A 25,333-nucleotide genomic window follows, 5' to 3' on the forward strand; every position below is an offset into this window, starting at 1 on the left:
TGGGAGGAGTAACAGCTTGACATTTCTAAATGTGTGTAGCATTTGTTGACTCATTTCCAAGAGTAAATGTGTGTGCCTTTTCCTACTTTAACATAGTCAGGGTTGGCTTAGTCTCAGAATTTGCCACGATTAACTCCTTGAACAGGAAATATTAACAATGTCATGTGTATTTTTTTTCTACTTTAACATAGGACTCCTCCAGACAAATTATTTATTGAGCACTTACTGCACAAAGCCTACACAGAGGTTAGACTATGTCTGGTCTTTACTGAGCATTCATTCTGATTTGCTTGCAAGGTGTTTATGCATCTTCCCCTTAAACATTCATTCATCCCACACTTCCCAGTCCACTTCCATAGGTCACAGCCACACTATACATTTAAAGCAAATGTATACCACTTTAACAGTCATGGCTTCACCCAAAGAATCCTGGGAACTGTAGTTTACCCCTCACAGAGCTACAACTCCCAGCACCCTTAACAATGACATCTCCCAGGATTTTTCAGGGGAAGCTAATGAATGGTGTGGAGGTGACTCATGTCACTTTCCTAACTGCAAAAAGGCAGTTTCTTTTTTAAAGTGAATTTGTTGCACTATTTATTTATTTATTTTATTTGGTTTATATCCCGCCCTTTCTCCCAGTAGGAGCCCACTAGGGAAACAAGAGTGTTTTACTCCACTTTCAACTGTGCATACCTAAAGTTCTGGTGTGTGCTCGAATCCCTGCAAAATACTGACAGTCTGGAGAAGCCCATAGTCAGGAGGTAGCTTAGTCTCGGAATCTGCTATAAATAATTCCTGGAATATTATTATTATTTATTACATTTGTATACCTCCCCATAGCCAAAGCTTTCTGGGCAGTTTACAACAATTAAAAACAAATATGAAAATATACAAATTAAGTTAAGACTCTAAGTGCATGGACAGTGCTTTTCTCTCACCATCTTGCTAACCATAACCAGCCATTATATGTTTGATAGCAGAGAGAGGGACTTGCAATGCAGGGTTATGATTTTGAGGTAGACTAGAACCCAAATACCTCTCATTCTAGAAAGTAGCCACTGTAAAGAAATTCTCACACAGATGCTGTTGGGGAAATCTGCAGTTTTGGATTTCAAAATAAGATCATGGCCTTGGATACCAGGGAGAGTTATCATTTACCCTGGTGAATACTGTTGTCCAGTAGTCCAATAGACACATTTCAGGAATAAAGTGTGCAATTAGAATATAGGAGCATGAGAAACTGCCTTGTACTTTATACCATTTGGTCCACCATCTAACCCAATATTGCCTACACTGACAAGCAGCAGCTCCTGATCTACTGCCTTATTTAGTCCTCCAGATTGTTTTCTTGGATCAGCATGCTTTGTCCAAACAAAGATTGAAATCTCTAACACAATCTGTTCTGGCACCTTCTGAATACTTATTGACTAGCTGTCTAATATGGAACATGTCTAACTGAAGACCATTACTTTGTTAGAACATCTCATAGCTGTTACTTCATTTTTTAAACATCTTTCCTCAACATGGTGCCTTCCAGATGTTTGGGGCTACAACTCCCATCAGCCCTAGTCAACAGGGTCAATAGTCAGGTGTTAGGGGAGTTGTGGTCCAACAACACCTGGAACGCTGTTTCATACAGTAGACTTTTTTTAAAAAAAGCTGATCAGCATATGGCAAATCTTGGGGCAGCCCCGTTAGGATTCTCTGGGTAGGATATATTAATAAAGAACTAAGTCAGCTCGCTGAAATAACATTTAGCTAAGGCCAAGTGATGAAACACAGTGGTTGCATAGAACAGGAAATTGCTGCAGATGTAGTTTCATACCTCACAGCGCAGTGTGAAATCCTCTTGCAAAACTTTTGAAGAAGGCTTGTTCTTTGCAGCTGAGCTCCCCATTTCTTAAACGTATGAGGATATTACACTACAAATTCATTGTTCTATTTTTCTCAATGAATACTAGTTCAATTAGTTAATTTTGGATGCTTCCACACTGTTGCCAATTTGGGGTGGGTTTCTATCATACCAGCAAATTCAGGTCGCACAATTATAGTTGACTGAGAGGTCTTGCACAACAATCCCACTTCCCCAAAAGATCAAACTTTTTGCAATAAGGAATGTGATGGGAAAATACACTGGAAAGTGTGGGACAACACTTACTTTTGACCAGGGCAGGTGACAGGCATGACTGGGGCCTTGGGCATCATAGCCCAACACCCCCCATACAGGTGGCATGGGGCTGATAAGCCCACCTGCACACCCACCTACCTCTCTTGTTGTGTGAATGAGGTGCACGCATAGCGCACATTCCTGCCATCAACAAAGATGGCAGTGGGGAAGTCAGACCCTTAGGGAAGCATTTGGGTGATGGCAAGCATGCACGCACAGTGCACACCACATTTACACTGACTGGAGAGGTAGGCAGGGTGTGCAAGTGGGCTTATTGAAGCCTGCACTACTGGTATTGGAGGAGGGGGAGCTCTCTCTCTCTGTGATCCTCAGCAGGGTTAAGGTGCAGGACCCGACAGTGATGCGGATCATGGAACAGAACCACCATCCTCCCACCCTAAGGAGAGGCCCTTCTGGGCCACAGGGGCCATAGGCCAGGACCCAACCTGGCTGCCCTCTGGCACCAGCCCTGCTTTTGAGACATCACTGTCTAACCTCTCTGTAAATAAATGAGAATGAACGCACATTAAATAGCCAACGTTATCCAATCTCCCTGCACACAAATCGGAATGAAAGCTCAGGAAACAGGTTGTCTGGAAGTACCCTGTGTCTGAGAAATGCTTCAGAAGAAGGGAAAGACGCAACCAGGCCCTGAGTTTTTGCAATTTCTAGACTCAATTCAAGTCTAATCAGGGTTCACCTATCCCATGGGGAGACATGACAAGTGTAGGGAATGTCATGAAGGCTCAACAGATTCTGTAAAGGCAGCGCAAAGAGAAGTCAAGGGTACACACGTGCAGTTGTCCTGAATGACCCTTATTAAATGCACACAATTTACTACAGCATCATTCTAGTCCCAGAGCTGTGCATGGACCAAACTGAAGCTTAGTTGGAGTCAATTGTTTCTGGTGAAAAGTGTTTCTCCCTCTCCTCCCTTTCACTGCAGTCTTAAAATAGAAAAGGCCAACAGCTGCTTCCAGAACCTTTTGTAATGATCTGTTCCCTCGTCCCTGAGGCTCTTTCCGGAAGCAAGGAACTGCCTCATCAGGCTTTAAGGCACCTCAAGGAGACTGCACCAAGTCAGCACCACCAGAGACAAGTATTATCTGCTGCATGAGAGACAGTCATGTGCGAGAGCTGCATGGCTTGTAAGATCAGTTGCATGCTTAAGGCCAAACTACTCATGATCGCAGCAAACTTCTTTAAATCTGTGTTTTGCCCTAGTGATGTATAAAGTGGGCTGGGCATTGGGATCTGACTTCAAGAGCCAATGAAGTGCATGGATAAGAGGTGAAGAATCCTGCCCTCTACCTGTGGCTTACCATCTGTCTCACAAGGGCACTTTTCTCTCTGAGTGGAGCCTAGCCTAGGCTCCACTCATTGGCCTGGTTCTCACACCATGGTAGGCTAACTATGGCTTACTGCCAGTGTGGGGACCCTTTGGCCCTCCAACTGTTGCTGAATTACAACTCCCATCTGCCCCAGCAAGCATAACCACCGGCAAAGAATAAAGGGAGTTGTAGTTTGGCAACTTCTGGAGGGCCAAAGGTTCCCCGCTCCTAGCTTGCTGGGATGGCATGAACGGACAGGGTCCTGCAGATGCACTTGCAGCTGCTTTGCTTCTTCACTATCCTCTTTGCTGCTATGAGGTGCCACACGGAGCTAAGCCAAATCCAAGAGGAAAGTCATGGTTAACCTCTCTCCTCACTAACCATGAGCTTAGCTTGGTGCAGCAAAAAGAACCAGAGGAGGAGCAGCAAAGAGGCATTGAGCTCTTCTTTGGGAGCCCACATGGCCCTGTTGTTTCAGGGGAGCTTCTAGTCTCTAGAAGGAGGGCAGATGAACATGACAGGCCAGATGACAACCCAGCCTTTGCCTTGTTCCTTACTTGATTAAAGATCTCCAGCATTAGATTTCGTTCCTCCTGTATTCTTCCAGGATATATTTTACGAGTAGATGCTACACAGGCCTCAAAGGCAGTGTTTCCAAAGTAAAATTATTTTGAATTGTGAGAAACAAGTTTTACTAATGGTTAATGGCTTGTAGCTTCCCCCCCCCATCAGTGAAAGATAGAGGCATTAACTACATTTAAAACTTTTAAAAACTTAGACTGCTTTCCCTACTAAAAGTTAAACAGACACTTTTGGAAAGTTTATTGGAGTTTCTTTAATTAGCTTGTGGAAGAAGCATTGCTCAATGGTAGAGCATCTCCTCTGCATCCAAAGGGTCTCGGATTCCGTCTCTGGCATCTCCAGGTAGGGCTGGGAATTCCTTCTGCCAGATATGTTAGAGACCCACTGCCAATCAGTGTACACAATACTGAACTAGATGGACCAATGGTCTGACTGAGCAGAAGGCACCTTCCTATAGTTAAAAGGTGATTTAGGCCACATTCACATTATACATTTATTCCACTATTATTCCACTTTAAACAGTCATGGCTTCCCCCCAAGAATCCTGGGAAATGTAGTTTGTCAAGGGTGTTGATGGTTGGAGACTTCTATTCCCCTCATAGAGCTACAATACAGTTCTCTGGGAAGAGGGACTGACTGTTAAACCACTCTGACAACTGTGGCACTATGAGGGGAATACTGGACTACTAACAAGGCTGTCTGAAGGCACATAAGGCTGGATCCCTGCTAAAGCTAAGCAGGGTCAGGTGTGGTCAGTGCCTGGATGGGAGGCCGCCTGGGAACCATATGTAAGCCGCCTTGGGTTTCTATCATGGAAAGAAAGGTGGGGTATAAATGTAATAAATAAATAAATAAACAACTCTCAGCACCCTTCACAAACAACACTTCCCAGGATTCTTGGGGGGAAGCCATGGCTGTTAAAGTAGAATAAATGTATGGTGTGAATGTGGCCTTAATCCCACTGCCACAGTGCTTTCATGCAAACTCCTGTAGTGGATCCCGAATTGATTTTAAGCCTCATACAGACTTGTGCTCCTCACCTTTGCTTTCTAGTTTCACAGCAGATCTGTTCATCCTGCCAACTTCCATCTGTACCATTATCACTTCCTTCTTCTGACTTCCATTGACAAACTCATTGTGTCCTGGGTAGGGATCCTTTGGCCAAGCACTGATTTGAAAGCATTCCATGGACCTAACAAGTCAGTATCGATTCAAATTCGTTCTGTATCCACTAGCTGCTGCTTTTACTGATGCATTTTTCCCCTCACAAAGAAATTGGTATTAATATCAATATTTTGAAAGGAAATATCTATTAAACAATCATTCTTAATTTTAAAAGTGGATTTTTTTAAAAAAATCAAAAATAGCCATAGAAAATCATTACATAAAAATTCAATCCACAATGATAGAGAATAAGCAAATTAATGGAAAATTCCATATCAAATCTAAATTGGGCAGAATTCTAGCACATCCCTAGTCCTGGCCTACTCCATTAGAATCAGACTCTGAATCACTGATGTGCTTTTCTCTGTTACGTTGTTTAATGCAAAATTCAACTCTAGAGTGGTTCATAGAAGTTAACTCTAGAGCTGTTCATAGATCAGACTGTATAACACAACCCTCTGCGACACTACAAGGTATAACTAGGCATGGCTACTCAAGCAAAGATGTCGCAGCAGCTCAACACACCCCTTGGGACCACTTAAGTAGGCTCGGGGCAGGTTCAGTATTTGTATGGGAATGGTCTTCCACTTCAGGACTGGGCCAATGAGCAGATACTCCGCAGGGGCTGGGGAACAGGTTCAGTCTGTTGGTACCTGTGCAACTACCGGCACATCCTTGACAAAGGAGAAGGAGACACATTGGCCAGTTCTTCTCCAGTCCTCTCCTCCGGCTACACCTCCTGTCCCTCCCTCCTTGGAGGTGGCTTGAGAGGGTGGGTGGAGTTAGGAGATGTGACAGTCAAGGGTCCAGAGTCCAATACAGTCTCTTCAGCATCCATCAGAGCCTCCGGGGTGGAGCTGACACTGGTGAGACTCCTGAAGTCTTCTCTGATTTTAGCACCCTCCCTCTGTAGACCACTGAGGCCCTCCCTTAGATCCCAGCCCCCCTCCTCCTTCCTCTGCCAGACATTCTCTATGGGGCCCATGACACATTGGGAGTGTCCACCTAACGTTACTCCCTTATGTTTGCCAACCTGGGCTCCTTTGGGAGGAAGGGCAGCAGGATATAAATCCAAATATTATTTTGATCTTTTTTGTGCTTCCTGCCCCATCTAGAGGTTTGTCTGGTTTCATGCTAAGACACTGCTTTCCATTTAGCACCAGACTTCCCTTTGGTCCCTAGTGCCACTGGGAAGTTGCCTCCATCCTTTCTTGGTACTTCAGTCACTTGCAGTCACTAGCACTCTTGTGTAATCAGTTAAGCATGAAACACAGCCAGTGAAGGTAATGTCTTGCCACCTCTGAGTTTAGCAGCAGTCCCACCTGAATGGCCACAGTCGCTGTATTTATAGCATATATGCTGTAATATACATTTTAAAAGTTGCAAAAACAAAAAAACAAAAAGGAAATGTGAATTTCCCATCTCCTAGGGGCAGCCCAAGCAAGACTGCCTGCCCTCTTCCAACCATTATATAAGGCAGGGTATGGCCACTCGAAATGAGGGGGGGTAGTAATATATGACATCCTTGCTAAGAGTAACAGCATTTCAAAATGTGACCCAGAAGGCCATTAACAGTGGAATCTTATACATATATACTCAGAAATAAGTCCCACTGAGTTCACCCACTTAATGGGTATATGCACTCTTGAAAATGAAATGGACTGCCTTCAAGTCGATCCCAACTTATGGCTACCCTATGAATAGGGTTTCATGGTAAGCGGTATTCAGAGGGGGTATACTATTGCCTCCCTCTGAGGCTAGTCCTCCCCAGCTGGCTAGGGCCTGCTCAGCTTGCCACAGCTACACAAGCCAACCCCTTCCTTGTCCACAACTGCCAGCTGGAGGGCAACTGGGCTCCTTGGAACTATGCAGCTTGCCCATGGCTGCACAGGTGGCAGGGCAACCCCTGAGCCACTCACTGGGGGGTGGGGGTGATCTTTTGCTGGCCCTTTACACCTAGGAGACTCGAGAGGAGATTTGAACTCACAGACTCTGGACTCCCAGCCAGGCTCTCCTCCTCACTGTGCTATACTTGCAAGTTAAGTTCCACTGAATTGAGTAGGACTGAGTAAACATGCTTAGGCTCAAACTGTCACTCCCATACTTTCAATGAACACAGGAATTAAACTAGTTTAACTGGTTTGTTGATCAGACTGTGAAGAACTATTAAATGACATACCCAAAGGCACATGGTATCAAAAGGCTGAGCTGGGCACTGTAGATTTCTCTTCCCTTCTCTTGTAATTCAAGAATCAGTTACAAAGCAGACCTTTTCTGACATTTCAAACTCAGTCTAGAAGTTAACCTAAAACTGATGGAGCTGTGCAATTTTAAAAAAATATATTGTTTCATACTGATTTCTTAATTATTATTTTAATAATTAGCAAGCTATAGTCACAATAATGCAGCAGAGCAGTGGCTAGTATGTAGGAGCTCTTTTTTATTACAAATAACCTGTGAACAGATTCAGAACACAGAGGAACAATAGGTCTTTTCAATGACACAGAAATAGAAGACAACACACGCATGCATGCACACAGATTAACAAGCATCGCACACAATTCAGCAATTCATTGTGCAAAAATAGGGAGAACTAAAGGTACTTGGCAAAGAGGAAATGACGTAAGCATATAGATGTTTAGGCCCAGTTTAAGAGGCAATTTGGAACAAGTGTTTCCTGCAAGGTTCAGAAATGGAAAAATGTGTCACAGCTTCCCATGTGTAGAACCAAACTTATTGTATCTATATAACATGGAGTGCCATGCAGACAGGTTTACATGCTGATATCTTGAGATGCATTACCAAACCCAAGAACATTTGTCCCCCTTTGAGATCCACCACACCATGTGGGCAGAAATACAATTTTTGCACATGCAAATCCACCAGCAGTTACACCTCTATTTTATGGTTGCTGGAACTAAGCAGTGATGTTTGGGCACACACATGTACATGTGTGTGATTATTTACATTTTTGTTATCCATGGACATCCACACCAGATATCTATCTTTTTCTGCCACAGCACCTGCCCCTGTAGTGCAACACCCTAATACAATAAATACATCTTTGGGTGAGGAGGGGAAAATCCAGTTTGCAATTCAGCAGATGGAAACACATTTCCTTAAGCAAATGTTCGTTCAGTCAAAGATACCTTAAAATCCATCTTAGTCACATGTTTGTATTTTCAGTAAGAGTCCGATTAGCTGAATACAGGTTATCCAAACTTAGGGAGACTTGCTCTCTACCACCCTAAACTAACTAAGATAAGTGAACTTCTTAAGTTCACTTCCCTCAGCATCCAATCCAGGGTGAACTTAAGGAAAGTTTCCTGCCCCCACATTCCCTTTGCAGCCCCCTCAGGGCTGGGGACCATGGAAACAATGTGGGATGTGGTACTGGGGGCTGCTGAGGAATGCAGCTATTGGGCAGGTCAATTTTGAGCAATTGCCCCTCTTCCAGCAATCTCACACACACTCTTCAGGAGGTCCCCCAACCTTCCAGCAAGACTTTTCAGGGGGCACAGGTGAGGAAAGACGATGAGAAGCTTTCCTTTTGTGAACTTCACCAAGTTCACTTATCTTAGGATCCAAGCCATTAGTTTTTCTTATATGATCTTCTGTTGTTGTCAACAATTCTACCATTAGAACTGTGAGTTAATCTCCTCAACATTTTAGAAGTTTTCCACTCCTCCAGCCATTTAGGGGAATGTAGTTGAAGCACAATTTACTTATTAAAGATTCTTACTTATTTCAGTGCATTGCTTAGCAGGAATTCTGTGGAGTCATGCCTTTTTCCCTCCTGTACTGACTCCCATGCCTTCACTGCAAAACTGGGTGTTTGCTTAAGTGTTTTCAGTTGAGAGAGCCACCCCAGCCACTATGCATCCCAGATGTGCCCTGTTCTAGTTTTCTGGCAGCCTTCTGATTTTCGAAGGAAAAATTCAATGTTCCACTGCCAGCATGAACAACTTTTAAGTTTTTATTCCTGCAGGATGCTAAACAAAAGTAGACAATACATAATCCCAAATGGCCATGACACCAATCAGCACTCAGCCAAGCAACTTCCCCCAGAAAGCAGAGAAGTACATTTCTATCCCCAGAAGGTTCAGCTGTGCATCTAAGACATCATATGACATTAAGCCCTTGTTGGTGATGTTACTCATCGTACAACACTGGAACCTACAACACTTTTATCAAGGTATAAGCACTGGCACGTTTTTACAAAAATAAAAAGCACTGCATTCACATATCCAATAAAGGAGGATAACTAAAGAAAGTTGATTAAACTTCAATACATCCCAATTAAGATGTCTGTGCATAACATGAGCTGTCAATTGTCATTTCCTATGAGGCTGTCTTATATGTCAGGCCATTTAGTCCAGTACTGTCAACTCCAACTGTGGCTCTTCAAGGTCAGTTCAGAAATCTTCTTAACTGTAATTACCAAGGCCTTTCTGCATGGAATGAATGCACCCTACCACTGAAAAATAGCCCCTCACTTGTATATATATTTTTTCAAAACCATGTCCAGACTCCTAGGACAAAATAAGGAAAGGAATTAAAATCAGTGGTAATCCAAATAAAATTCAACTGTCTACTCTATGATTGGAAGGATATTTTGTCCATTAATCCTACCTGCCTAATTCACTAAAGCCATTCAAAATGCACAGCCTAGTAATTCCGACTAAGCATGCATAAATTCAAGTGATTTTACTTCTTAAGTGCTTCTGGACTTGCAGGCATTGAGACATTACGCCTTTAGTATAATCCACAATGTCACGTTTACAAAGAAAACTGTATTTGAAACAAAACAGTAGGATGTGCAACAAAATGTCACGGTGTGGACAGTTTCGATTCCAACCAGCCACACCCTCTTGAGGACACTCCATTCTACTCCCTCCCCCCTGCAAGGAGTCCATCAGCATTCCATGCCCACTGAACATACTCAGTTGGCTGGATTTTGGGCAGGGGCATAGGAAGCAGATGTCTTTCCCTTTGGGTTCTTTCCCCCCATTTCTGCAAAAAGTGTTGCCACAAGCCTGTGACACCTCTTTTGTAAGTGGATGGTGCCATTTTACCTACATAAGGATCAAGGCTCAGAGAAAAAGCTCACTATTAGTATATAGGATGCATTTTGTTTATCCCCACATCTGATAAATTCTTTACAAATGAAAATGACAAGAGTTGCATTGCATTAACTTTAATGGGAAAAGACAATGTTGTTTTAGTCCAATATTGTCATGATTACACTTGCTTTCTTATCAGTATCCATTGCTATATTTGCATTCTTTCATTTAAAATACATCAGTTCTTAAAAAAAATACAAAACTCTGGTATTGGCAACAAGTTCTTTCAAGTTTTTAAAAAACAAGACCTTTAACAAAACCCATTTAAAATCCAGCCTTTTTGCTTTACCAAGTACATCAAATCCCTCCATTCTTGAGGTGAATTCATTTGCACTTCAGTGGCAACCTCGCCCCTCACTGTATAAAATATTCGCCCTTCCACAAAGAAAACAGGACATTGGGCAGAAGATTCACTGCCCTTGAATTCCATGGACTGCTATTAGCATAATGTAGGAACCAGCTGCCATTATCCAACTCAAAAGCAATCAAAGGCACAGGAGAAAAAACCAGCATTTCACCCGTCTACTGAATATTGTAGCTCCATATACCAAGGCTTGGTCTTAGGTATGTTCATAAATCAGAGGGTTTCCCTAAAACAAGAAGAAAGCACCTCGCACTGGACTACATACCCCTCCCATAACATTTATCCATGCCTTAGCCATGTCAGGTCTGTTACAATTGTATACATGTGTCTATAGGACTTCTGTAGATACATCATGTCAAACATTTTGCCACAACACCCACACACAAGGTTTACATTATATGGATCAAATACAAGTTGTAACGTTAAAGTGTCAGTTCTCTGCCATGCCATCCTATTGTTTTGGGATAGGGAACTGGAGACTACTTCCAGTTGAATGCTTATAATTAATGAATGGCTCCAGGACCATCTTCCAGGCTCACTTACAAATTAAGACATTTTGTTCAATGGCTCTATCCAAGCAACATATATGTAAATGATACAAGACACTAGATTTCTTAATAATTGCAGTTCACAAGACTGTTTCTGGGATTTTGTATTTTGTCCAAATGTGTGATTTGCACATGAATGCACCCAGATTAATCATCCTAAATATCATCATGTGGGTGTTCAAATATACACTAAAATTTGTCCAAAGTTATGCATTTCCAAAAAATGTCTAGAGAATTTAAATCCATACCTTAATCTCAAAGTAATTCACTCTAACTTTCTCATAACTATTTTTGTACTATTTTGATTCCTATACTCTTCTTCAAATACTAATCATATGATCTCCCTACTGTCCTTTTAACAATGCAATTGTAAATGCACACACATACAAATAAATCCCAGTTAAATCACTGGGATCCAATGCCACATTGAGGTTAAAATCAGCTGCAGTTTCTACTCATGACAACATAACAAGCAAGTGTGATCTTTCCAAGTCGCCAATTTTCCTTTATAAGGTTTGCACTGATAACCAGCTTAATGCGTAATATAGACATCAATATATTATTATGTATTATATTATCTTTAAAATATTATTTATGGTTTAAAGTATTTTGAGCATAGCCAGACCTCAAGTTATTAAAACTTAGGTAAGCAGTATGTCCTATATCAGGCATGGTGAACTTATGGCTTCCAGATGTTGTTGGACTACAGCTCCCATCATCCCTGACCATTGGCCATGTTGGCTACGGCTGATGGAATTGGAAGTCCACCATCTGGAAGGCTGCAGGTTCCCGATACCTTACCTCCATTTAGGTATGCGAATCAGTTCAGGCAATCATACATTGGTTTAATAAGCTGAAATATGAATGATCATTGTGGACACATACACAGCCCTTTTGCTCCTCTTTTCAGGTGAGCAAACAAACCAGATAGTCTTCAGCCAACAGTACATATCCCATTTCATCCAAACAGAGAAACTACAGTTAGCTGCATTGGAACAAGCCAGGATATGTTGCCATGGTCTGAAGGCTAGTTCATATCTAAGCTTATAAAACTGATAAGATTGTCCAAACCAGCCTAACATATGTCAATGTGAACTGTGCAAAAACAGGATGCAGCTCACATTGTGGGTAATTTAGTGGAAAAACTCTAAATAATTTTCATAGATATGGACTGTATAACAGAAGCTGGCAATATGCTTTAAAAATCAGCAATCTGCATGCAACTACAAGTCAGGTCATAGTCAGGAATGACAGCTTAAAAGTGGTTTGACATAACAGTCCAGAATGCAAGAATACATTTCTTTACATTTACTTCCTAATCATTGATCTGCACTAAATTATGAGATGAGGTCCAGAGCTTTATGGAGAAAGCCAATGTCAATAGGACCATAAACCAGCTCTCCACTAAAGACAGCAAAAAAGCTTGTGACACAAACTGCTGGTCAAGCTGCTGCAAAAAGTTTAGTCCATAATACTTCTGATTCTTTACTGTCAAGAAAATCCTCCTAAAATAAATGTTTAAAGTGCATGTTTAGGATCAAGACATTATTGTAACGAAGGGATGGGCTAACCTGTGATCCTCTAGATGTTGTTCAAACTCCAACTTTCAGCAGCCTTAACCAGCATGGCCAATGGTCAGGCATGATGGAAGTTATAGTCCAAAATATCTGGAGGGACACATGTTAGCATGCTAAATGCTAGTGGAAGTAGAAGCAGTTTAGTAAGTATAATGATAAATAATTAGGACTGCTTGATAGTTCTACTCACTGTTAACAGCTATTAAAGGTGGTATTCGTGTTTAAACAAACCAAGAAAAAGTAATTAATATGAAGCAAATATGAATACCACATAAGGACAAGAGAGAACAATGCTTTATATACACCACAACAGGGTTTTGCTGACGACCAGCATTTATATGTGTAAGAAAAATTCAGCCACCAGATCTACAATATTTAACACACACAGTCAACAGAAAGTATGCAGATAAATAAAACGTATGCACATAAATAATAGTGAGGGAAAGTATCTAGTGCATACTGGGGGGGTTTAAATCCCAATACAAAACACTAAAAAAAAATCATATTAAAGCAAAGATAAATGTAACCTTACAGATTATAGCACAATTAGACAAGATGTCAGCAAAATGAATGAAAAATACTTAGGATCTGTTCTTAGCACTTTCCCAATACCTGCAAGCTGCCTTGAGCCATCCTCAGGGGACTAATTTGTTTGGGTCAAAAGTCAGTGTGAACTTAGCTGGTTACAGCAACAGTTGCCCCCTGATCACATTGGCTGGAAAAAGTACTGCCATAGTTGTAAAAATTGCCCTTCATAGTGTGTAAAGTCCTAAAAATATTTGAGTTCCATTGTTTTAATCCAGAAGGATCCACAAGACAGCTTACAAAACAACAAAATTAAACTGAGGTTGCTTCCATGCCCTCTAAATAACATCTGCTCTGAGATGGCCACTGCTGCAACCTCCCAATTACTTGGGGAACTGTGGTTATTTCCATCCTCTTTCATCTTATCTTAGTCCTACTGTGGGACTGTTAACTATCTGGCTACTCCTTGCTCCCAGTTGATGGACGTGCAAACATCTGAGGATGGCTCCAAACTGCTTTCATGTAGGGGAATAGTGCTGTATGACCCAACTCCGATCTGCAATTCAGAAGTCATTTACATTTGGCATGTTTGCACAAGACATCTCAGTCCCACAGGAGTCAATGAGATATATATCTGCATTGTACATGTTCTTTCATGCAAGACATTTTTTTAAGTTGGAAATAATTTTTGAAAAGCAACCTGGAGTTTCATCCACGGGAACTGCTAAAGGGAACTTGGATCTAAAAATCCCATTCAGCAAATGAATATGCCACATGCACACCACTGGATCACTTCTGAAGTAACTTCCATCTAAGTATGCTTGGGGTTACTGTGAAATTAGAAGGTACTTAACAAGTAAGCAAATCCATTTAGGATTGAGTTGTCAGTGCAAATACAAAATATACCACCTTAAATAGCTTACAAGTCACACACTTAACATGAAACTTCAAACCACTCACTGAGCATTTCCTCAGTTTTGGAGTTGAGGATTACAGTCTTTGGCCCAGAGCTAAGTACATTATGCCTCTGGGTGTGAATGCACAAAGCAGCACCATTCATGAAGTTGCAATGTTTTTGGTTTTTTAAAGAAAAAGTTAGAACTAAAAATAATTGCATTTCTTGTTCAATGCAGCCAGCCAAGTCACAGAGCTGGAGCAAGCAACACAGTAAAGCTACATAAAAATAGTGTGTGTTGGAAAGTTAGTGTCATTCAAGGGTAGGGGAGAAACTCTTCACTGTGAAGTTTCATTTGATGCAAGATCATTTATAGATGTTATCCAATGCCAAAAAATGACTGTAGGAATCAATATACACAGAACATTAGTTCCCATAAAAGAACAAACTGCCTTTCTGCTGCAGATTATGGACATACCTTAATCTATTAAATACTGTAAGCTAAGAATGAAGAATGTAAGTGCAGCAATTTTGCAACCAACACCCTGCTTTAACAAGAATACACTGATACAAAGTGTGTTGCAAAAGTCAGGGATGTTACATTGCCACAGTAGTGAATGTCAAGATACTCAAGGATTCTAATCACATGGAGAAATAAATTCTCCGAACTGCTTGGATGATGCAAGACATTTTGTCTAAAGAAAATGATCTGGAAATGCATTTTGTAGCAGTTTTTATGGGATGGTTGGGCTGAACTGGAGACTGAAAGCATCTAACAAGCAGGAATAGGAGTTTATTCAGAGAATTAAGAGGTGTTTTATGTCCACAGCTTTGTGCTGTTAATCCACAAGCGGCTCTAACTCCCACTGATTCAACAGACAGACCTCCCTTACACAAAAATATTGGGTCAGGTGGCTATTTAACAGAAAGCTTCATTTTTCATCAAGCTCTATCCTTGCCTTCAAGAAATAATAGCAAGTATAGTTCAATACAAAATTATGGTATACCATGGCCAGAACTGTCACGTCTCAACAAGGGAGCTCTCTTGGCTAGTAACCTGACTGAACCAATGTTTTTTTTCCTTGCAGGTTGCTATATTTTTATAGCAAGTTCTGTTTTTTGTTTGATGTATGAACTTAGCCTCTTCCATAGCCAATGAGCTGGTGGCTCACCTTGAGAAGGGTCCCCCATCTCAAGTTATTTGAATTTGGATTTCATTATCAACACAATCATTAGTGTTTTCATTGAATTAGTCAAGAAGGTTAACTATCTGTCATTTGATCAGTAGGATTCCAACAGCATCCTCCTTTTACTGGGAAATAGATCAGTACCTCCAATTAGAATTCAAACATGCCTGATCTCCAACCACTCCCTTTAAGTTTATCGTTAACAATTGTTTTAAAAATTAGATAACAAATACAGAATATTCTTTAAAACTAAATCTGACTTAGGCACTGTTTTTTATAGGCTACGGTTGGACTTTTGGGTACTCACACTAGTTCTCTGGGGAGGAAGGCCAGGAGACAAAGGAGTCAGGTACCAGAACCTGTATGTCCCATACCAAGCCGAAAGGCCCACCAAAGTGCCAAATAACTTTTGGGAAAAGTCATGGAAATACACAGCCGTGGTAAAAAACATCCACACCCAGACCAGGGTCAAACAACTCAAGACCAGGAATAAGCCGTTGACCAGTGTGTGCAATCTGGGTTTCCGAGAGGTGTTCACGAAGTGCAACACAGCCATCTCCTCTACAGTAATTAGGGCACAGTACGAGAGGAGGAAGGAGTGCCCGGAGATGTCAAAGCCATGCCAAAAGCCACCAGCCTGGTGACACTGTAGTCTGTTGGGATGTTCCTTCCGCAGTACATCAAGGGTTGATGATTTGTAGCAGCTGCCTGTAAGGTCCTCTATGTGCAGGAACACTCCAGTGCATACATACCAAATGGCAGTACCAACCATCAAAGCACTGAGACGCTGAACCACCACCACGATGTTCCGTGTGACAAGGTAGTTAGTGATGCTGATAAAAGGCAGTTGCAGACAAAGTGTCCAGGCCCAGGCAAGTTTCACAAAATACCTGCCAGAGAGAAACAGAAAAGAAATATACTGAACTCCAAGGAGGTACCACAGATGTGTTCGAAGAAGTTACAAAATTTGCATACTTCTGCAAATTTTACTATCTGCATACTTTCAAATCCACAACACTAAAGCAGTGTCCGGAATGTGGTGCAAGTCTTAATAAAGCTCTTGAGTGGCCAAAAAACTACCACATTCAATATAAGCACAAGTTGAAAACTGCCTAGAAAATCCAACAGTTTAACTTAATTTCAAAGTTCAAAAAAAACTATTTCTCAAAAATTAGAAAAGGAAGCTAAAGGAATCTAGGAGGATCAAACTGAGAGACAAACCTGCTATACAGATTAAGAAAAATCTAGAGCATGAGGGTCATATGCTTCAAGTACCTCAGCTAACACTCCTAAATTTGGGGCAGGGCTGTAGCTTAGCGGTAGGGCATCTGCTTCGCATGCAAAAGTTCTCTAGTTCAGTCTGTGGCATCTCCAGGAAGGGCTAGGAAAGACCTTCATCAGAAACCTGGAAAACCTGCCAACTAGGTAGCCAAGGTCTGGGGAACCTTTGCCCCTCCAGATGTTGTTGGGCCTATAATTCTCACTAGCCCAGATCAGCATGGCCAATAGCCAGGGATGATGAGAACTGTAGTCCAGCAATATCTTGAGGGCCAAAGGTTCTGAATGCTTCTGAATACCAGTTGCTGGAAACCCCGGGGGGGGGGGGAGAGTGGTCTTGCACTCAGGTCCTGCTTGCAGGCTTCCTACAAACATCTGGTTGGCCACTGTGAGAACAGGATGTTGGACTAGATGGGCCACTGGCCTGAGCCAGCATGGCTCTTCTTACGTTCTTAGTTTCTTCAGCTTGCTTTTGCTACCTTGTGTTAGGCAAGCAATTACTATATTTATTAACTTTGCTTCTAACAGCACATTGTTATCTACCCTATGCCTTTGGGATAAATAAACTTATAAACTTTAATTTATAGGCCGCCTATCTGGCCAATGGCCACTCTAGGCAGCGTACAATAAAGCACGATAAAATACATGGTAAAATATGATACAATAAAAACAATATAACCAGTACAGCACAATGCAAAATTACAATATTTAGTAGAGTTGTCAGTAATACAATTCTGAAGCTAGTTCACCTTAGAAGTCTCAAGTTCATAAAGGCCTGATGCAAAAGCCAAGTCTTCAGGCCTCGGCGAAATATATATAAGGAAGGGGCATGTCGAAGATCTATTGGGAGGGAGTTCCAAATCGTGGGGGCCGCCACAGAGAAGACCCTCTCCTGAGTCCTCACCAACCCAATCACTTTAGTTGACGGGACTGAGAGGAGGCCCTGAGTGGCAGATCTTGTAGGGCGGCACAATTTATGACGTTGGAGGCGCTCCATCAGGTATACTGGGCCGAAACCGTACAGGGATTTATAGGTTAATACCAACACCTTGAATTGAGCCTGGAAAATAACTGGAAGCCAGTGTAGATTGTACAGCACTGGGGTAATATGATCATAACGGCGGGTGTTCGTAAGTAGACAAGCCACTGTATTTTGTACCAGCTGTAATTTCCAGACTGTTTTCAAGGGCAACCCCACGTAGAGCGCATTGCAGTAGTCTAAACGAGAGGTGACCAGAGCGTGTACTACGAGTGGGAGCTGGTGGACAGGAAGGTAGGGTTGCAGTCTTCGTATGAGACGCAATTGACCCCAAGCTGCCCGGCACACCGATGAAACCTGAGCCTCCATGGACAGCTTGGAATCAAGGATCACCCCGAGGCTGCGGACCTGGTCCTTCAGGGGCAATTTTACCATAAAGCCAGATAAAAAGTGAAATTCCAATAAATAAAAGCAGCTCCTTCTGGCAGACTCTCACCCCAATTTTCTGGAGAGCAACACCCGCCTCATCAAATGCCAGAGAACTGGCAAGAGACACCCCTTCCCTCCCATCCTGCCTCCGCCCTTTCATCAAGGCCCTCACTAAGCTGAAGTGCCCTCATTCCAAACTAGCCTCTTGCTTTCCAGCCACCTGTCAATCAATGTCACTTCCATCAAAAGCCTTCCCTCCTTCCACCCCCCACGCCACTCACACGTTAAGCAGGTTGCGCTTGTTGCTCATGTAGCATTCGGGCAGAGGCGCCAACTCCTTGATAAGGGATCCGCCCAGCATGAGGCCCAGCAGGCCCCAAGGCATCGCCCTCCGCACCACACTGCGCACCAGATAAGGGCGTAAGAAGCGCGCGGAGCGATCTACGTACTCCATGCCGGAGACAACACGATGCCGCTGTAGACAGCAAACAACAAGCCGGTGAACGTCGGCCTGCGAACTCCCATCCGACGTATTGCGTCACTCTCTTACGTGACTTGGTCCCGCCCATCCCACCTCCAATGGCGTCCGGTCCTCTCCTCCGTATGCGCAGGCGCGAAAAAGCAGCTGCCCCAGCCTCAGTCGGCGAGGTAGAAGAGGCGGGCGGACGTTGATGCGCGCGCAGCTTGCGATTGCCTATTTGTTGAGTCCAATAACCGTCATTTCAGCGGTCTCCTGGGATTGCTTTCGGAAACGGGAGAAACTATTGTTGAACTCGGTGGCGCTTACTCCTTACAGGATCAGGCTATTCTCATGCACGAGAAAATAGCGGGAGAGGTGGTTATTATTATGATTGATTGATTGTTAAAAATATATCCCGCCCTTCCTCCCAGAAGGAGCGCAGTGCTGCAAACAAAACACTAAAAACACTCCAAAGCATCTTAAAACAAGCTTTAAAATATATTAAAATAAAATATCTTTAAAAACATTTTAAAAAGCAATTCCAATACAGACGGAGACTGGGATAAGGTCTCTACTTAAAAGTCTTGTTGAAAGAAGAAGGTCTTCAGTAGGCACGGAAAAGATAGCGGAGATTCCACCTAATATTTAAGGTTGCACTCTTGCCATGCACAGTTGCCTACAGAAAGTTCAACTTCAGAATCATAACAAGATCAGGTAAATGGTCCATCTAGTCCAGCATCCTATTCTCACAGTGGCCAATCAGATACCTGTGGGAACCCCAAAACAGGACCTGAGCGCAAGAGCATTCTCCTACTGCTGTGGCCAGCCTTATCCTTCCTGAATTTGTCTAATCCCTTTATAAGAATCCCTCTCACAAGTTGAAAAGGGGGGGTGTCAGTGGGTTGTAAGAAGTATGCAACAGCCAAACTCCCCTGCTGGCTGTCTATTATTGCCTTTGTCATTATTGACTTTATTTATACCCTGCCATCCTTCCAAAACTGGAACTCGCGGCGGCTTCCAGATAAAAACACATATAATTAAAACATACAGAGTCTAGATTAAAATAGATTAAAAACTAATTCCAATATTAAAACCATTCATGCTTATAGCTCAAAGAGAATCAAAAAACCAGTTTAAAAATGGAGGAATTAGGCATTAGCAATGCAGTTCCCGTCAAGCCCTATCTTTAGCAGCAGTCAATACCAAAGGCTTGTTGGAATCAGAAACATAGAGTTGGAAGGGGCCTTGTAGGCCATCGAGTTCAACCCCCTGCTCACAGCAGGAAATCCGCAGCTAGAGCATCTCCCGCAGATAGCTGTCCAGCCTCTGCTTGAAGACATCCAGCGAAGGGATCCCACCACCTCCCTAGGCAGTCGGTTCCATTGCCAAACCGCCCTTACTGTCAAGATGTTCCTTCTAATTCCAACTGAATCTACGCTCCCTGCAACTTAAACGAAAGCTCGTTCCCTCTGCACTCTCCACAATCCTGCTCCTTCCTCTCCTGACAGCCCTTCAGTACTTAAAGAGTAGTACTCATGCTCAGCCCAATCTGCCTACTCTTCCACCCTACTTGACAGCCCAGTCCAGTACTTAAGAGTCTCATGTACGCCCTCAGCTTCTCTTCACAGACTGACATGCCAAGTTCCTTCAACCTTTCCGTAGACTTGTCTCCACCGGCTATCATCCTCGTCGCCCTCTTCTGAACCCGCTCTAACTTGTCTATATCTTTCTTAAAATGAGGCGCCCAGAACTGAATGCAGTATTCCAGATGAGGCCTGACTAATGCAGAATATAGTGGGACTATTACTTCCCTCGACCTGGAAACTATAGCTCTATTTATGCATCCCCAAACCATGTTTGCCTTTTTTGCCGCAGCATCACACTGCTGGGTCATGTTCAACTTGCGATCCACTACAATTCCAAGGTCCTTCTCACACGCACTACTGCTAAGCCGGGTATTTCCCATCCTGTACCCATGCATTTTGTTTTTGTGGCCTAAATGCAGAATCCTGCATTTGTCTTTATTGAATGTCATTTTATTAATTTCAGCCCAATTTTCTAGTCTATCCAGGCCCCTTTGGATTTTATTCCTGTCTTCCATTGTGTTAGCTATCCCTCCCAGTTTTGTATCATCTGCAAACTTCATAAGAATAGAAAGGTCTTTGACGCCGGAAGGACTGCAAGGAGGGGGTCATTCTTACATCCCTAGGAAGGGAATTCCAAAACCTAGGGGCAGCCACCGAGAAGGCCCTATCACGCGTCTCCACCAGTCGTACTCGAGAGGGCGTGGGTATTGAGAGAAGGGCCTCTCCTGAAGATCTCAGGGCCCGGGCAGGTTCATACAGGGAGATACAGTCTGATAGATTTTGTGATTATGAGATGCGGTCTACATTTTGTGATTATGAGAAGGGCCTCTGTGCATCTACATACTTAACATGCTCATTGACCTCTGCATGAGGAGATCCTGACTCAATCAAGGTCATCCCTTGTGTGGAAGAAATTAAAGTGCATACAAACCTACACACTAAGGCCCCCTTTCATGTTCACAGAATGTGGTAGTGGTGATGGTGAGGGGGAGTTGGCCTGTGTGTCCCTACAAACCCATCATCCATTTTTTTAATTTAACAAAATTTATATACTGCTTGATTGTAAGTAGGAGCAATCTTTATGTATAGATGTGAAATCTGAACAGTGAAAAAAGTAGATAAGAGAAAAATCAACTCATTTGAAATGTGGTCGGAAGAGAGGAAGCCACAGACCTGAACTTACAAGATCTGAACAGGGTGGTTTATGACAGATGCTATTGGAGGTCACTGATTGACAGAGTCGCCATAAGTCGTAATCGACTTGAAGGCACATAACAACAACGACAACGCAGTTTAAAAAAAGTGTTAATAAAAAATGAAATTAAAAGGTTATTTAAAAATATATAATTAAAATCAACAGTAAGCTCAAAACAGATTAAAGCACATGTAAACGTGTACAGTACCTGGATAGGTTTGCCTGAACAAAAATGTGTTTAGGAGGCACCAAAAAGAGTAAAGCGAAGGTGGCCACCTGATGTCAATAGGCAGAGAGTCCACAGTGTAGGCACATTCTTTTAAACAAATGAGTGGGTTTATGAGAGCCAGTGTGGAGTAGTGGTTAAGGTGGTGGACTACTACCTGGGAGACCAGGGTTCGAATCCCCACACAGCCATGAAGCTCACTGGGTGACCTTGGGCCAGTCACTGCCTCTCAGCTTCAGAGGAAGGCAATGGTAAACCACATCTGAATACCGCTTACCATGAAAACCCTATTCATAGGGTCGCCATAAGTCGGAATCGACTTGTAGGCAGTACATTTACATCTAAAGTCTTATTAAACTGACATTGTTAAGACTGAGCTAGATCTCTCTGTTTTTTTTACAGCAAGGACAGTAAACCTGTGGTCCCCTAGGAAGATCAGCCTTTGGGTGCCCAGATGTTGCTGGACTACAACTCCCATCAGCCCCAGCCAGCATGGCCAATGGTCCAGCAACATCTGGGCACCCAAAGGTTGGGAAAGGCTACCTGGGTGTTATTAGACTACAGCTCTCATCATCCCTGAGCACTGGTCATGTAGGCTGGGAGATGGAGTCCAGCAGCATCTGGGGGGGCACAGGTTTCCCATCCCCGATTTACAGTATTTTCATCAAAGAATCATAGAGCTGAAAGGGACCTCAAAGGTCATCTAGTCCAATCCCCTGTCAACACAAGAAATCCACCCTTCAGCATTCTTGATAGGTGGGCATTCAATCTCTTTTTGAAAAGACAGAATGAAGAACAGTCCACCACCTTCCAAGGCAGTCTCTTTCATCATCAAACACCTTGTACCATCTGGAAATTTTCTTTTAACTCTAGGATATATACACATAATACATTGAAAGTACATGTCTTCCCTCAAAAAACCTGGGAAACTGTAGTTTGTTAAGGATGCTGAGGATTGTAGCTCTGTAAACTACAGTTCCCAACATTCTTTGCATGAAGCCATGTGCTTTAAATGTGCTTTGAATGTGTGTTAAATGTATGATGGGTACACAGCCTATGTCAAAATTCCCTTTGGATAGCATCACAGCAAGGGCTCGGAGGATCCCAAGACCTCCTCACCAGGGCATGAGGGCAGGTCTGGCCCAAGATATTTTGCTGCCTGAGGAAATGGAAGTTGCCCCCACCCCCATTCCATGTACAGAAGCTGACTGGATTGGCACTTGAATCTTACTTCGACAATGGCAACAGGACAAAATCTCCAGTGCACCTGAGAATACCAGGCTAGTTTAGTGGGTGCATGACAGTCCCATGGCATACATAGCTCTAATCTAGAACTGAGGGGGATGGCCAGAGAGCTCAGAAGAAATTGTTGGATGGGCAGCTGCTGCCACCACCACCCCAACATCTACCCCCTGTGGTGATTGCCTAATCTTAGGGCCAGCCCTGAGTGAAGGAAATCATTGAAATGACCAATTTCAATCACTTTGTAGAGGAGAGCATTTTTTATAGGAGCTGCTTTCTCATGCCCTGCCCACCCACCCCCCGGCAAGTACAATGTCAGGAAAAAAAGTATTAGGAATAAGATAGAAATGTCCCTCTAAAAATAAGTGGTGCATCTACACTTCCAATTCATTCCCAAAATGATAAATATCGAGCTAGAAACATCACATAGTTCAATGACATAGAACACTAATGTATGCATACATGCCAATTTCCACAGAGTGGCAGCACATGATAAGAAAAATAAGACCCCTCTAATCTTCAGTTACAGGCTTTGCAGGCACAAGCACAGTCATTATTATTACAGGCCTAGTTCAGGGGGATGATATTTCACAACAACAAGAACCAGCTATTCTAGTGGTGCAAGTGCATATCAAATTAGATTAGGAAAAACACTTTATCTGGCAAGAGTTTATTCCTTCATTTTAATCAAATTTCTTGTGTTCTAGAGAGCAGTTGCCTTCTAGATTTTTTTATTCTTTGAATTGCATTTGTATGGGAATCTGTTTTACCAAGACAGAGCAGAAAACCAGGAGATACACAATAATCCTATTCCTTTCCTGCTGAAAGTTTATGTATCTGGAATATTGCACTTATGTGCTCCCAAATGCCCTGCTAAGGCTAACTGAAAACAAAGGAGATGAGAACACTTTTAAAATGGGTTCTTCTGATCACCAGGGGTGACTCCAGAAAAATAGGTTTTGGGGAGCAATGGGGTGGCAATTACCATTATTAGGGGAGCAATGATTTAATCCGGGTGGGGAGGGAACCTGTGACGTTGGATTTCAGCTCCCATCAGCGCCAGCCAGCACAGCTAGTGGTCAGGAATGATGGGAGTTGTAGTCATGGATGTAGTTGTCCAGGGTCTCAGGGGGTCTTAGACCCTTTACGTTTTTGGGAGCAGGGCCCCAGCAGGGTCCCTATGCCTTCAACATTCTATGAGACAATCAGCATGAAAGGGGAGTGTGTTAGCCACAGTGAAGAGTCTTCTAACATGCTTCCTTATCCTTCCTGCTGATTGGAGCTAATCAGAGTGAAAGGAAGCGAGTCAGCCATTGAGAAAACTCTTCTAAGCAGCTAACACTCTCCCCTTTCATGCTTATTGACTGCTAGGGACATCTGTTGTTGTGAGAGAAGGCATTAACCAGGATCTCATTCTCAATCTAGCAGCAAAAAGGGGGCGTGGCTGTGACTAACATGAAGGGACCCTACACTTCTGAATTTGCCTCTATACTACTGGTTGTAGTCTGGCAACCTCTGGAGAGCCACAGGCTCCTCACCCCTGATTAATTCATGCAGTGTAGGACCTTAATATACTATTATGACCAGTAAAATATTACTGTGACTTGGAGGGCAGAAGGGAGGGCAGGAAATATGGAACAGGGTGCTCACTACCTCTTGCTATCCCTTGGAGTGCTCCCTGCTCCTCATTACCGTTGCTTTTGACTTTACAAAAACATTACTGAAATCTCTTTAATTGTTTTTTCGTCCTCATGCAATCAGGAATTTATTTATTTATTTTGTTAGTTCCCTAGTATAGGGCAATCTCTAGATGACTTACAATCAAGTTTAAAAACTTTTCAAGTTGCATCAAATGCCCAGGTGAAGAAAAGTCGTAACCTGGCACCAAAATATGTCAGTAACAGGCAGGCCTCACACGGGGAGAACATTCCAATATATATAGGAATATAATTCTAGGACACACCTATCCTTATTTAACAGTAACAGTCCCTTTTTCTTTTTGTCCCTGTTGGAGAGTGTCAGACCCCCACCTGCAGTCTGGTCTCGTAACGAATCTCTCACACTGGCCCCAGCACAGGTCTCACCGATCCCACTACTAGATGTCACCACCTGACACTCTTTAACACAATACTGCCCTGAGACTATGCCTTAGTCTCCTCCTCAGACTGCTACATAGTGTCTGGGTGCATTTATTTATTTATTTATTTATTTATTTATGTCATTTCTATACCGCTTTATATTATTTGGAAAACAAATCTCAAAGCGGTTTACAACCTAGATTAAAACATTGAACAAAACATCACAAAATATTAAAAGAAAACATTACAAATTCAAGCCAAATATAAAAAACACATTCAAAACAGCATAATTATCAGAAAAATAAAAGTATTCTCTTAAACATAAACATTATGAGTTAAGAATCAAATACAAAATACAAACTCCCAAAACAGCATCATTAGTTAATTAATTAAA

At 42.6% G+C, this 25,333-nt stretch overlaps 1 protein-coding gene across 1 annotated transcript; it reads right to left on the reverse strand.

The window, feature by feature from the left end:
- Nucleotides 1-7,763: 7,763 nt before the first annotated feature.
- On the reverse strand, nt 7,764-18,750 carry FITM2 (fat storage inducing transmembrane protein 2). The gene is made up of 2 exons (XM_061631413.1): nt 18,434-18,750; nt 7,764-16,356 (listed from the first exon to the last, which is right to left on the reverse strand). The coding sequence occupies exons 1-2, from the start codon at nt 18,604-18,606 to the stop codon at nt 15,741-15,743; spliced, it is 789 nt and encodes a 262-aa protein (XP_061487397.1). The 5' UTR covers nt 18,607-18,750; the 3' UTR covers nt 7,764-15,740.
- Between the last annotated feature and the right edge of the window lie 6,583 nt (nt 18,751-25,333).

The sequence above is a fragment of the Rhineura floridana genome, chromosome 6 (genome assembly GCF_030035675.1).
Source record: "Rhineura floridana isolate rRhiFlo1 chromosome 6, rRhiFlo1.hap2, whole genome shotgun sequence".
In the NCBI taxonomy this organism is placed as follows: Eukaryota; Metazoa; Chordata; class Lepidosauria; order Squamata; family Rhineuridae; genus Rhineura; species Rhineura floridana.

What these genes read in the sequence shown, in the direction of transcription:
- FITM2 (XM_061631413.1), bottom strand. Translation starts at nt 18,606, where the DNA reads ATGGAGTACGTAGATCGCTCCGCGCGCTTCTTACGCCCTTATCTGGTG. An exon ending in AAGCGCAACCTGCTTAACGT is followed by an intron (nt 16,357 to 18,433) that starts GTGAGTGGCGTG and finishes TCTCTCTGGCAG; the next exon opens with GTATTTTGTGAAACTTGCCT.